Source organism: Magnolia sinica, chromosome 7 (assembly GCF_029962835.1).
Source record: "Magnolia sinica isolate HGM2019 chromosome 7, MsV1, whole genome shotgun sequence".
In the NCBI taxonomy this organism is placed as follows: domain Eukaryota; kingdom Viridiplantae; phylum Streptophyta; class Magnoliopsida; order Magnoliales; family Magnoliaceae; genus Magnolia; species Magnolia sinica.
This window is the reverse complement of record NC_080579.1, coordinates 32582180-32597510: the sequence shown is the minus strand read 5'-3', so window position 1 is coordinate 32597510 and position 15331 is coordinate 32582180. Positions and strand designations below refer to the sequence as shown.

Sequence of the window (15331 nt, the reverse complement as noted above, 5' to 3'; positions counted from 1 at the left end):
GCTTATTGTGTGTTTACCATGTATGGACATCACTGCTTGAATCTAAGGTACCACTTACCAATGTAAAGACCCATTTTAACCATAGTACCACGATCCGCTAAGACTCATGAGCCGGGCATAGTGGTATAGGACACCGTAGTCGAGTTGTCGGCCTACGCTGGGGTGACCAGCCTCCCCGTAGTGACCAGTGTGCAACCCAAACTCGTGAGCTGGGCATGGTGGTATGGGACACCATGTTCGAGCTATCGGCCTATGCTGAGGTGACGAGCCTCCCCGTAGTGTCCACGAGTATAAACTCTTAAATTTTCCTATCCACTGCTTTTCATTTGGGGTGATGCCCTACAACTTGCCTATCGTATGTGAATAACAAGGATTGATAACCCTAGATGGATCCTTCGGTTGGGTCAATGATATAAAGGGAGGTACCTTAGCTTCCCAAACCTACTGTATGAATGAGCTTAATTAAGCACTCGGCTAACACGACCATGCACCGCATTACATGTGCTTTGGTGAGGAAGTTGCACTTCAGGGAGGTTGTCACCCGTGAACTTGGTTGTCGAAGTCGCTTGTGAGGGAGTTTCGTGCGAGGGCATGCATCATTACTACATTCCATCCCTGCATTAATAAGAGTAGTTAGGGAATGATTGTTGTACTTCTTTATCATTACTGCTTGATTGAATTGATAACATGTTAACCTTTGCCTTATAGTAGGTGATGTAGGTGTTTTATAGTAGGAGAATGATAATGATTGATGTAGGTGCTTTATCATTACTACATTCCATCCCTGCATTATATTAGGAGAATTTTCTTATCCACTAAGTTGATCACTCACTCCCACCTTGGGACGGTGTTTTAAAACACTAACCAGACTCTATTGTAGAAGTAGGTGATGATGAAGTCTATGCGGCTGAGTTAGACTTCATAGATGAGGAGAAGGAATTCTCCTATGTTCAGCTATCAGGCGGGTCTATGTAGACCTCATGCTGATTCGATGGGTATAGGAGCACATGGATTAGTTGGACACTTACATTTTAATATTTTACCTATTTTGAAACAATACATGTACTTATTCAGCCCAGCTACATAATCATACTCGGGAGGTTGTAAAACATTTACCCGTTCAGATATATAAGTGTTTCAGTCTTTCGCTTGCTAAATTTAATTATATCTAGAGTATGATATGGTGTTTTAGTATAATCCCACTCATGATTCATACATTGTTATGGACAACATCTAAACATCATTATCCATGTTGCATAAGTGATGTGCTGGATCTCGGGAGTTGAGTTTTGCTTGACCCTCGAAATCCGGGGCGTTACACCTAATCATGCCAAAATTATCCTCGAAGCCGAATTGACGAGTATTGCTGCTTAAGTTTAGTTGAAATAAGATTTACAAAGATATATGACAGCTTTAGGTGTTTTAGAGAATTTGTAATAATTTTGATTCTAATCATGTATTACAGTTTTCATATAAATGGAATTTCAAAGTTTTCTTCAGAGTGATCTTTAAATTATGATCATAGCATGATAATCATGTTCTTTATAATTAGGGCCATGGTGAGATGAACATATATACATGTTAAATTTTCATTTATCAATTTAAGACTTATGATTGCACATAAGTTATGTAATTCGAAATGCAATGCGATAATAGCACGTCCTTTTCTTAGTAACTCCTATATGGTATTTATTTTGATGGGCAGAGCTAGTTTAAAATTTAATTAATTCTTAAGGCACCACACATAGTTTAAGCTCTTGAGTAGTTGGAGCAATCGTAGTTTTTTAAGCTCTTAAGTAATTGGAATCGGGGGACTTACACAAATGGTCTCTATAACTCTTAAGAGTTTGTTGAACCACTCCAACCGAGGAGTTCACAGACCGTGATCCATCAGAGGGGCCTAGTAAAGCTATCGGGACCATGAAATTGATAGGATTTATGCACAAGGTTAGCCACAATAACTCTTTAGAGTTCACAGTGGGCGCACGACTACCTATCAGGTAATTAGATCCAAGGCCACCAGTCCATCAATGAGGGGGTAACTCATCTAGAGGTCGACCCTTCCTCATGCGTTACTAATGAAATCAAGCCAAGAACCTGGGGGGTCTTACACATGGTTGGCTTATCTATGGACGAACCAAAGAGCGTACACTGCAGCCCACTTTTTCTTCGCATATAAGGTCTGACCCATTAATGAGAAGGTATTTTCACTAACCTTCCCTCACAACGTTATCAGAAGCTAAACATACGACATTGGTCTTACACATGGTTGGCCTCATGGGCGCTCTCTGCCGCCCACATGGGTTTAAGCATGTGATTACCTTCATGGGATTTTTAGGGCTACCGGCTTTTCATTGCTACCCATATGATATTTGGTGAATTGCTAATATGATAGGTCTTTTACGTGGTTAACCTTCTTAGGAGCTCACTGCTACCGTGAATAATAAATCGCCATCATTGATAATATAGGTCTTACATGTGGTTGACTTTGTTTCGAATAAGAAACAAATGCATTCAATTTGGGAAAATTATCTTATTCGAACGTAACAAAGAAAATAGATATAGAACAATCATCATATTATCACTACTGAATTCATTTACATCCCTCTAACATCCCTTGATTCTAAGATAGATCATTTGAAGTACATAAATTGAAATTAACAAAATTCAAATGTCAAATCTCAAATTCAGCAACATTTCGACAGTCGCTTCGATCATCTCCTTAGGAGGAATGTTGTGTTGATTAACTTCTCCCCATTTGAGCTTGTCCTTTATATAAAGGAGAGCTTGGAGTAATGAAGGTCGAACTGGACAATTTCAACAGCATCTTGACCCCTTTTATAACTGGTCACATAGTGAACTGGTTGCGCGACCCGCGCAACCAGCTTGTTGGCTGTGCGACCTGCGCAACTGATCCGTTGGTTGCGCGGCCCGTGCAACCATTCTCTTACTTCCTTTCTCACCTTCAGTCTTCCTTCAGAGCTCTGCTCCTCTTCCAAAATTCTTCCCCCTTCAAATGAGAGGGAGAGCGGGGTATTTATATGCCTCCACACGTGTGAACCCTCGATCTTTGTGCCATGGGGTCCACTTTGCATTAGATCTGACCGTTCATCACAATTATTATTTTCTCATGATTGTGCAACCCACGCCATGGTGAAGTTGATTGTACAACCCGTGCAACGATAAAATCAGTTACGCGATCCGCATAATGGGTGAAGTCCTTTGCGCAGTCTAATTAACAAATTAGGTTAGTTGCGCGAACCGCGCAACTGCTAAATAAAGTACTTTATCTTCTTCTTTCTCATTTCTTCACTTCATGTCTAATTTTTAATCTTCAATATTTCTTCATGATTTTCATGCTTTAACAGATGCCCCCTTGATCCAATCTTTGTTCCCTTGAATCAAAGAATCAGGATCAATCTTCTCAAATTTCTGAATTTTCTAAATTCGTTGTGCGACCCGTGCAATGAGCACCTGAATACCATACTCGGCCTCGTACTCTATAAATAGTCGATATCATTTTTCATTTATTTACTTCTTCACTCAGTGGTGAAACCCTGTCTCTCTGATTCCACCCCGTGCAACCAATATCAGTTGCGTGACCCGTGCAACGACTTTTTGTTCGCGTAAGGATTTTTCATGTTGCACTGCCCATGCAACTTGGTAACAGTTGGGCGACCCGCGCAACTGACACTTAGGTAAATCTTGTAGACCTAACCTAATTTTCGAACTTCTTCATTTAGCATGGCCTATACAAAAAGAACCTATGTCCTTATCAATCCTCCCACTGATCAGCCTTCCCATCAAGAATTACCAAACCCTACTTCATCTTTTCAAGCCGTAGAATCTCAAGCAACAGAATCCCCATCCTCTCCAGTCCAACCCTCATGCAAGTGTAAGTGTCATAGTTTATATCCCTTTGTGTTGTCAAATTTGTAGTGCCAAAGACAATGTTATGAAGCTTGCATCTGTGAAGAACAATGCTCTACTCAAGATCAACTTAGGGTGACAAGCACTGTTCACAAGTCAAGACTCGAGAAAGTGAGTTTGTTATCAAGATCTTAAGATGCATTCAAGTTCTACCTTAAGATCTCAAGAAGCTTTTAAGTTTGAGCTCCATCAAGACTTCAAAGGTCACATATCTCCTATGTTCAATGTCCTTACTTCACTCCTAAGGTATGACTGACCTTAGGTTGACGTTTAGAGTAGGTCATTTTGGATACATAATTCATATGTTTTCTATAAGTGAGTTTGGTCTATTCTAAGACTAGTCTTGGACTTTGTTCGACTAGTCCTAGCACTGCTTCGACCTGTCTAAGAAATTCCTGGATCAGTCATAAGTTTGTTACAAAAATTAGAAATTTTCTGTTAGGCTTCGACTAGTCCTGGGGACTGTTTGACCAGTCGTAGGAACAGTGTCGGCTGCATCTTCGACCAGTCGTAGACCTACGACTCAATGTACAGTGCCGAAAATTGACCTGCTTTGACCAGTCGTAAGAGCCTACGACCAGTCATAGGAGACCCACGACCAGTCGTAGACCACCTTCAACCAGTCGTAAAACCGTCAAATCTTTTCACGCCCGAATTTTTTCAAATCTGTTGGTTCTATGATCAGTCGTAGAGGTCCTTAGACCAGTCGAAGGTGTGATTTGCTCACCTATAAATAAAGCATGAATCTCAGAATAAAATATGAACTTTAAGCTAAATTAATTCGGTCTTCTGGGAGATGAGTCGGTGCTCCATATAAGCTAAGTGTGCATATTTAATATTCTCTTTCTTTAGCTTTTTTAATTGATTTTTCTTCTTGCATTCCAATCTAATCTGAAAAAGAGGAATTGTTGAAAAATATGTTTGCTAGTTTAGTTTTCAAATCTTGAAAAATATGCAAAAATCAGATTTTTTAGCCTGTACTCGACCAGTCGTGAGTATCCACGGCCTGTCGTGCTACAACTAGTCGTGTATATCCACGACCAGTCATGAATCACGTGGATTCACTTAAAATTTGGGGAAAACATCTTCTTCTTCATTTCAACTTCTCTCTCCAACAAGCCGACACACGACTAGTCGAACCCATCTTCCAAAATCTTCAAGGTTAGTGCTCCATTTACATTTTGCTTGTAGATTTATGTCTAGATTATTTCTGTTTCTCTCTTGAAGTTGTCTATTTCGAATTTAGTTGAGATTTGGGAATTTTCTTTTGAAAAATCTGATTTGAGAAAACCCATTTCTCAATCCTTTGCAACTATCTATATTCTTGAAATCTTTGTTGCATATGGCTTCTAAAGGAAAAAAATCTACGTCCCGTGGTACTTCTTCTTCTTTCAGGTCAGCCCCTATAACTAAGCGTCATCTTGGGGCTCCTGAGGACGATCCATCTTATGTTCGGGACATCCGATTGCATGATGTTATTATTGAGCATCCAGTTCATATTAATCATGTTGCTCCTTTTGATATTTTTCCTATGCTCCAATCTGTAGGTTGGAATAACCTATTGCTTTGGGGTGGGCCTGCATACCGGTCCATTGCCCAATCCATGTTTGCATGCATATGTGCTTTCTCTCTGGAAAATTTAACTTTTTCTATCTCCACAAGAGAAGGGCCTTTTGAAGTTGATCGACATTTGATTTCAGCCCTTATGGATATTCCAGTAAATGATGAGGGTATTCCTATCCATACTTTATATGATAAACCCTCTGTCGCTGAAAAACGTATGCTGACTAAGGACTTATGCAATTTGGATGTACAATGGACACATAAAGGGAATGCGCTTCCCTCAAGGTATTTGTTACCTAAATATAGAATTCTTCACAAAATCTTTGTGTCTAATTTGTATCCTCGTTCGGGTAACAAATCTGAATTAACGTCCTTCATGGTTTGTATTCTTCATTCTGTTGTTAGAGGTGTTAACATTTATTTACCATCCTTGATTTGTCATTTTATCATTCAGTTTCATCTCCATCTTAGTCATAGTGACATTCCTTTTGGATATTTAATGACTGTGTTGGTCACACATATGTCTGTCGACATGCCAGTTGGAGAGGCCCATATCCATCATTTGATATTTAACAATTCCAATATCAATAAGATGAAAATGATTACCTTCCTGGCCAAGGTGATGGTGTTGGCGGTGCGAAAGCTGAACATGAGGAAGAAGCTGGTGATCTTCCTCCTGATGATATTAACATGGATGATATTTTTGAAGAGCTTGAGTCTGATTCTACAAATGATCCAGATTATGAGCCTTCTTCATTTGATGCACGTTTAAGTGCATTGGAAGATAAAGTTGAGGGTCTAAATGCTAAGATGGAAAACATGTCTGTTGCCCATGATTTACAGTTCAAATATATGCGCAAATATCTTAGGCGCTTGAACAAAGGCATGCATCAACTTGATCCTTCCATTCCTGCTCCTTCATCTGGGTCAGATTAGTATTTTTAAGTTTACTGGTTTGTAAAAACTTTATTACTCCTAACTTGTTTTGAGTTTGTCACTCTCTTTAACTTAACTCAGTCTATGAATTATGTGTGTTGCTTATTCTATGTTAACTCTCATATTTCTCATTGATTATTTCTCCTCAGCCATCTATTTTGTGCTTCCTTTGTCCTATTATGACAAAAAGGGGGAGTATATGGATATGTTATATATGGATGTTGTCATGAGGAGGGAGTAGCATTGTTTTGTATGATGTTTTATGAGTATGTTACTCAGGGGGAGTATGTGCAGTGGTTGCAGAGGTGGACTGAATATTGATTTATAAGTCTTCAGGATGCTGGTTGATAATAACTTGTGCATGTCAGATATTATGTGTTATGAAACATATCCTGAAACTGTGTTTTGTCACTAATTTGACAAAGGGGGAGATTGTAAGTGCCATAGTTTATATCCCTTTGTGTTTTCAAATTTGTGGTGCCAAAGACAATGTTATGAAGCTTGCATCTGTGAAGAACAATCTCTATTCAAGATCAACTTAGGGTGACAAGCACTGTTCACAAGTCAAGACTTGAGAAAGTGAGTTTATTATCAAGATCTCAAGATGCATTCAAGTTCTACCTTAAGATCTCAAGAAGCTTTTAAGTTTGAGCTCCATCAAGACTTCAAAGGTCACATGTCTCCTATGTTCAATGTCCTTACTTCTGTAACGCCCTGAAATTCGGGGGTCGAGCATAATTCAGCTCCCGAGTTCCAAAACATCACTTATGCAACATATTTAATGATGGATGTATGTTGTCTGTATTAGTGCATAAAACATGGAATAGATTAAGCCAAATTGTAGATATAATTCAGGGATAAGTGAAGAACGCAAGCAGAAGACTTAAAGAAATATGTGTACTTGTGAGAATTCCTGAAATACATACACATACCAGGTCGTAATACAAGTGTTGCTATCAAAATTACAAGTATCAAATTACATCATTTAGTCCCAAAAGAAATCTCAGAATCCCGCGCATCAGAACAAGGCTCATTAGAACCCGCCTGAAAATTGCATGAAAGAAAATGCAGCCTCATCATCCTCGATCTCCGGCTCTGCCTCAAAGGTTGCATCAACATCTGCAACATCAGCAACTAAGACAAAGTCTGGTGGGTGTTTAACACCGCCCCAGAACGTGGGAGTGAGTGATCAACTCAGTGGAACAATAAAGCAAAGGTTGACATGTTATCAGTTCAATCAAGCAGTAATGATAAAGTAGAACAATCAAACATGTCCTAAGTACCCTTATTAATGCAAGGATGTATGTAGAATGATGCGTGCCCTCGCGCATACACCCTCAGCGTCTTCATCTTACGTTATGCATGACATCGCCTCAAAGTGCGCCACATCTTCAAAGCACATGCAAATGCGGTGCATGAACATAATTACCAAGTTATTATTAGTCATTTTCATATAGAAGGATTGAGAAGCTAAGGTACCTTTCTCATATCACCATCCAAACAGTGATCCATTCTAGGGTCGTCAGTCCTAGACATCACATATGATCATATGGTTTCAGGTCGTTGCAAAGGGCTCGTCACCAATCAATGCACACCTATCATACCTTCGTTACTACACAAAGGCTCGTCACCTCAATGCGGTATCCAGGTATGCTCGAGGTGACTACAAATGGCTCATCACCAATCAATGTAGGCCGACAGCATGAATATAGTGTCCCATACCACCATAATCGGCTCACGAGTTTGGTTGCTCACCAGTCACTACGGGAAGGCTCGTCACCCCAGCGTAGGCCAACAGCTCGACCACAGTGTCCCATACCACCATGTCCGGCTCATTAGTCTTAGCAGATCAAGGTACCATGGTTAACAGGATTTCATTAGTAAGTTCGGTACCATAGATTCAAACAATAGCGTCCATACATGGTGAACATACATCGGACAATCGGGTTACTTGACGAACTCGACTAGCACGAGCGCACGTTGGGTTGAACAACATAGAGTGCGCAAACACTCCACGTGGCCAAACCACTGCCGACAACTCTAATACGACTCAGGTTCGTCTAATCACGTCTTTCGTGGCGAAAGCAACCACAGCCATGATCTCACGACCGATTACCGATTTCCTGGACTAATCATAGTCCCAAACACATTCTACTATAACAAATATCGATAACAACAACTTAGAATAGTAATGGTACAACAACTCAAATCATATGGTACTAAGCATTTGAAGAATATCAACTTAACATGGACTTTCACATAAGTAAGACTTGAAATTAAACAACAAGGAATATGACTAGCATGTAGTAAATTCTACACATCAATAGGAGTGTTGAGAATCACTTCTCGACGCCTGCAAATAGTATAATATATTACACTTTAGATCATTCAGGCATTTCTATAAACACTTAGAATACATTGTTCAACATACATGACTATGTTGAAATACACACATTTGGACAATTCCTTTTACCAAGGAGTTGCCGCACATACAGTTAGCATAAGTACACGACAAATAATCATGGCAAACACATGTTCATATTTTATACGTATACAGTACTTCCTACATATACATAGAATACACAAATCTCAATATAACACATGCATATCAGGAACGTAAAATAAACATAACATTTGGCATGTGAAATCTCATCCATAATAAGAATAAACCATTCACTGGCATTGAAAGCCTTGAAAACCATAACCTATACGATTCAAGTTCGCACCTTAAACCAGAAATAGAACACCGAACTGATTCAGACGATATGTCTTCGTCCACGGCGATAGGATAACCTAAGCAAGAATAGAAATGAGCTACAACAACACAAAGACTATTCTAAGCTCTAACACAGATTAGGGTTAGGTTAACTTACCCAAGGATGAACTCAGAATCGCCGGAATAACGATTCAAAAGTGAAGGTTTAAGGATGAAGAAGAACAGGAAAGAATTTAAGATGATTTACCAACTTCTCTCTCACTTTCTCTCTCTTTTCCTCTCTCTTTCTTAGCTAGGGTTAGGAAATTCGTATGGAAAAGAGAGCTAGGGTTTTAAGGTATACTTAGGTTATAACCAAAACAGGCCTTTCTCGATCCAACGGAGCACTTTCGGTGGGCCTATTACCACGAAAGGTCGGACTTAAGCTCACTGACCATGGATCTAGGTCAAGCTGAGTTTTCGTACCGATCGGATCTTCAAATCAGCCGTGGCGGACCACACTCAAAACAACGATCACCGAATCTCGATCAGGTCCACAAGCACAAAGGCATGCCTGGGCCACCTTCCTTGATCAAAGGGAGAAATTGGGTCAGATTCCAACGGTCAGATTGCTTAAAATCATCGCGCAAGCGACACGACTCAGATTTCATAAAATCTTATTTAATTCTCAACCATTCTCACACTCTTCACTCCGGACTCAAACAAATCGACCCAGAACATCATCTGGACTTGATTTTTAAGGTGATGGCCAAGTCCAACATGGTGACCGCAACAGCCCAAGATCATCGCTATCGGACTTTCGATGTGCGGTCCAGGTCCGATCCAGAACTTCCAAAAATTCCCAAGAGCAACTGGATTTAGCGATGGATCCCAGATTTCAGAGTAACATAGCGCTAACTATTCTACAGGTTTTGAGTCATGCAGATCCAATTTAAAGTGATTGATGCAAATTTCACAAACAATCGAGTTAAGCGCTAATTACCCCAATAAGCTACTAAGGAAAGATAGACGTAGTACTCGGGTCTTGGCACAAAATTTCCCGGGTCATTACAACTTCACTCCTGAGGTATGACTGACCTTTTGTTGACATTTAGAGTGGGTCATTTTGGATACATAATTCATATGTTTTCTATAAGTGAGTTTGGTCTATTCAAAGACTAGTCTTAGACTTTGTTCGACTAGTCCTAGCACTGCTTCGACCTGTCTAAGAAATTCCTGGATTAGTCGTAAGTTTGATATAAAAATTAGAAATTTTCTTTTAGGCTTCGACTAGTCCTAGGGACTGTTCGACCAGTCGTAGGAACAGTGTCGACTGCATCTTCGACCAGTCGTAGACCTACGACTCATGTACAACGCTGAAAATTGACCTGCTTCGACCAGTCGTGAGAGCCTACCACCAGTCATAGGAGACCCACGACCAGTCGTAGACCACCTTCGACCAATCGTAAAACTGTCAAATCTTATCGCGCCTGAATTTTTTCAAATCTGTTGGTTCTATGATCAGTCGTAGAGGTCCTTAGACCAGTCGAAGGTGTGATTTGCTCACCTATAAATAGAGCACGAATCTCATAATAAAATATGAACTTTAAGTTAAATTAATTCGGTCTTCTGAGAGATAAGTCGGTGCTCCATATAAGCTAAGTGTGCATATTTAATATTCTCTTTCTGTAACTTTCTTAATTGATTTTGCTTCTTGCATTCCAATCTAATCTGAAAAAGAGGAATTGTTGTTTTCCTTTTTCTGGAATCAAAATCAATTAGAGCTAGCCCTTTTTGTTTTAATTTAAAATCTATTAGAACCTAGAACCATTATAAAGTGAGTATTGGACATTGAACTTTGACATTCAAATCTCTACTCCGACTTGGTTCTTCTGGGCTGCTACAATGAAGGAGAAAATCAGGTATTTTACAATTTATGTAATTTACATTGTTTGGTTTTATTTGAGGTTAAGCCAGAAAAATCTCAAAGTTGTTGGTTATCTGAGGAGAGCCAGAAAACTCAGAAGTGAGGGTTTTTGAATTGTGTAAGCCCTTTGAAAAAGACATAATTGTGAAGGTTTTAGGTGAACCTGTGAAAACCTATTTGATACTGAACGCTAATATCCCCTGTGTGAGGATATTAGGAGTGGAGTAATATTCTGTGTGGCTGTTGTTTAATAGTTGGTGAGCACACAGGTGAACCACTATAATTCTTTGTGTTGTGGATGTGTGATTTTTATTTCCTATCTTTTATCATTCAGAATTGTGGAATGTATGTGTGGATGTGAATGTTGTAAATTTTACATTTCAAGCACAGTGAGGAATGTTGTAATAATTTAGAGTTACATTTCAGCATTATATTTTTGCTATCTCTTTATTATTACATTGAGCTTCAGTTTCTCTATTTGTTCTAGAAATAAGGTTGTCCTACCATAAACTTTAGTTTTTGGTGTAAGGTTGTCCTTAGAACAATTTGTGTTTCCATTTCTCTATTTTAGGTCGCTTTCCATTCCTATTATGTGATTGTTATCTATTCTTTATTTCATATTCTGCTGTATTTATTTTTAATTTGGCATAGTCCTATTCACCCCCCCCCCCCTTCTAGGACATATAGCTAGGCCATTTCAGTAAGCGATTTAAAACAACCGCTACGCGCCCTGCCTATATAAAAGAGTCAGTACTCCCCACCTTCGACTTCACTCAACGCATTGAGACACTACCATCTCCCATCCACAGAGCCATCGCGATGGGCGATCTCGAAAGACCTCCAAAATATGGTCATGAATACGACTAGGAAGAATGGCTGAAGACGACGGCGCATCATCAGACAATCAGCCAAAGGCCTCCCGCCAGAAAAGATACTCCTCCCCCACTAACCAAAGAAGAATCGTCGAAATAAGGCTCAAGAGTTTCAAGAGAAAATCAATGAACACAATAGGAAGAAACTTCACAATTCTTGTGAATCGATCCGTGTAATTCAGGGTGTCATAAAATTTGACAACCCCTACAAGCAGGGCATTGTAGTAATTCCAGTCAGTATCCATCGCCACCACTCCATGCTGATTTATGAGCCTAAGGATCATTTGACTGCAGAAAGATTAGCTTACATAGAGTCTAGGTCATTCAGGGAACCAAGATTATTAGAAGGCATGTTGCAGCCACCGAAACCAAGACAACAGATTGGTGGCATTCACTCTATGATTTCCCTTGTCTCATCCTACGATCTTCACAGCCTGTATCCAACCTGTTTTTATGAAACACTTTAACAACATTCAGTAGTTGTCACCTCATCTGGAGCCTAGAGGAATTCAAAACATGAGGTCTCCTGACTCCTCGCAATTATTATTCTAAATGGGCCATGGCAGTTCTAGCGAAACATGCGGGAACTTTGTCGAAGATTAACATCTTCACCGTGATTAAAGCAACGTCACATCCCTTTTACGAGTCTTCCATTTTGAAAGCTTTTCTCAACTACTGGTGTCCTTCTACCAATTCTTTTCACCTCCTCGAAGGCAAAATGAGCATTACGTTATGGGACATTCACAGGATCACCGGTTTGCCGATAACCAAAAAATTCTTTGATGAATTTGTCCCCACCAATGAGGAACTAGCCTTTGTTTCTTCGCCTGATCGCATCCCCTCCATTTCAGAATCAACCACCGAACTCTTTTAAGGAAATGTCCAAATTTTTAAACATCCACAAGATTCAGCCTATGTAGTGGCTGGCTCACTTCAGCAGAGCTCTTCGGTAATTTTCCTTCTTCTTTAATTAACACCTCCATTGTATCCTGGTACATAATCTTGATTCCACTTGCTTATCTCTTTCTCTTTTTCTTCCAGGTTTAATGGCAACCATTCACGAGAGCTTAAACGTCTTCGTAAGGGTATGAAAGATCATGCTGAGTATTCTGTTTATGGGGAGCTTATAGCATTCATTGCTTATTGGCTAAGCATAGTGGCCTTCCCAAGCTTTAAGTCAACAGATGTCATCCGCCCTTCATTGTTTGTAGTAGCAAGTGCCATGGCTGAGGGAGTCAAATATTCTCTTGCTCCTGCTCTATGCTTGATTTATAGAGGTTTTGGAGAGATTGCTTCTCACGTAAAAAGCCTCTCTATCAGTTCTGCTTCGATTCATATGCCACGGCATTACTTTCTTGGCTAGCTTGGTGTTTATTTCCTGTGGACTTTCGAAGTGCCAGAAAAAGCTTACGTCCATCCTTCTTAAGTCCCTCTCTATTTTTTTCAAAAGAGAGCCATGACAAAGAGATCCTATGACTGGGCAAAAGATGCCATCTCCTCTGATGCCAAGATAAATTACTTTCATTTTGGTCTACCTCCTTACACTGTAGACATAGAGAAATCAGACACAGAATCACTCGCCACAGGAGAAAGGGGATTCTTTCTGTCAATTAGATCGTGCAGTCTCCCATTGAGGGAAAGGATAGAATTCTGGAGAGAACCATACTATCGTAGCCATTTTTCCTGTCAATTCAGCTTCAATCAAGCAGTTCCAAAAGATTGTGAACTTATTACTCGAAGAATGCGTAGCTACGGCACTGGCCCATTTAATTGGGCAATGGTTTGGAAGCAACTGTTAGGCCGAGCCAATTCTTCTTTCATCATCCCAGGCTGCGATCATACTCCTCGGGCTTCATATAACCATATGAGATGGTGGGTGCACCAATCATACTTGGTAAGAAAAGGTCTGCCAGTAACTAAGCCCATATTGCTTCCACCTCCCAGGCTCAAGGGTCGCACAATTGAAGAGGGAGTTGGCTTCATAGCAGAGGCCAGTCATGCTCCTTTTGCTAGCCATCACTATGTCAAGATATCTGTGGATGAACTTATTCATGAGAGGAAGCCTGACAACACTCTCGAAGGGTGGATAGCCTATGGTGACATTCGTGAGTTTAAAAAAATTCCTCTCCATCGTCCACGAAGAGAAGAAGTTACAGAAGATGCTTCCCCTCTACCAGAGAATATCACCAATCCTCAAGATTGGCCAACCTCTTTTACCCATCCTCAATAGCAGTCGACTTCTTCTCCTGCCCTTAGGACTGTCCATCCTAGTCCTTCTTCACCAATGACAAGATCTCGAACGCGCCCAAGCTTCTCCCCAAGAAGGGACCACTGCTACTGCTTCTCCGGTTTTAGCCACTGCAGCTCCTTAACCGGAGAACCACTAGTCTCCTCCTTCTAAAAGGAAACAAGTTGTTGTTGAAGAGTCTAGCGAAAGAGATTCAGATGGCAAAAGTTCAACTTCTTCGTCTGGACATACTATCTCTCCCGTTGTACCAACGGCTTCACCGAGATTCTCGATGCCTCCACGAGCAGTGGCATGTGAAATTGCTTTTCCAGTGGAGTCAACTGATTTACCAACTCCCACCACTGTCGATCCAAGTACTGAAGCTAGGGCTCCATCTTTTGCTGAGATGGTGGAACCTGATCCTTCTCTCATTAGAGAGATGCAACTGCTCGCTGTTTTGGCACCAGCAGAAGGTATATCCATTTCCTCATTCATACATTCCATACTACTTGCACATACAGTTTTACTATAACTTTGTATTTCTTATTTCTTAATAGGGAACTTACCCCAAAGTGGTACAGAAAGTTCTAGCTCTATTGGGACTTCATCAAATGCGTTGTCCTTTGAGAAGGTTTCTGCGTACAAATTGGCACTAATAAGGAATTCCATATTAGCTATCGTCGAGATGTTCAAAGATCCTGATCAATGGTCAGATCTGGCTATCACTTTAGATGTCCTGGACAATACTGCACGGATGGCTAAAGTCAATGTTTCTTCTCTACATGATGCTCTCTTAAGATTCCATAATTTGGTAACTGTTCTGTCATCAGCTGAAGCTCCGATTGTTCCGCCCGAAATTTTGGAATATAGGAAGCAGCTTGTGTAGTCTAAGGAGAAAGTTTTTCAAATTGCTCCCATTGTCTTTCACCACGATCAAGAATAGTTATCTTTACGAGAGCAACTGAAGACTTTTGCTGATAACAAAACAGCTATTCAGAATCGTATTACTCTTTTGAAGGAAGAAATCGCTTAGTTGGAGAAGCAAAGTTTGGAGGAAGAACTGAACGTTGAAAGAGTATAAGAAAAGATACAATGCAGCCTTCATTCTGTGGACTCGAAAAGATCTGAATTGGCAAAGAATGAAGAATTAATTACCTCTTTGGAAGAAAAGCTAGCCAGTA

General features: G+C 40.2%; 1 protein-coding gene across 1 annotated transcript; it reads left to right on the top strand.

The window, feature by feature from the left end:
- The first annotated feature begins 14416 nt into the window (after positions 1-14416).
- On the top strand, positions 14417-15036 carry LOC131250616 (uncharacterized). Its single transcript, XM_058250902.1, has 2 exons — positions 14417-14623; positions 14708-15036. The coding sequence occupies exons 1-2, from the start codon at positions 14443-14445 to the stop codon at positions 15034-15036; spliced, it is 510 nt and encodes a 169-aa protein (XP_058106885.1). The 5' UTR covers positions 14417-14442.
- Positions 15037-15331: the final 295 nt, after the last annotated feature.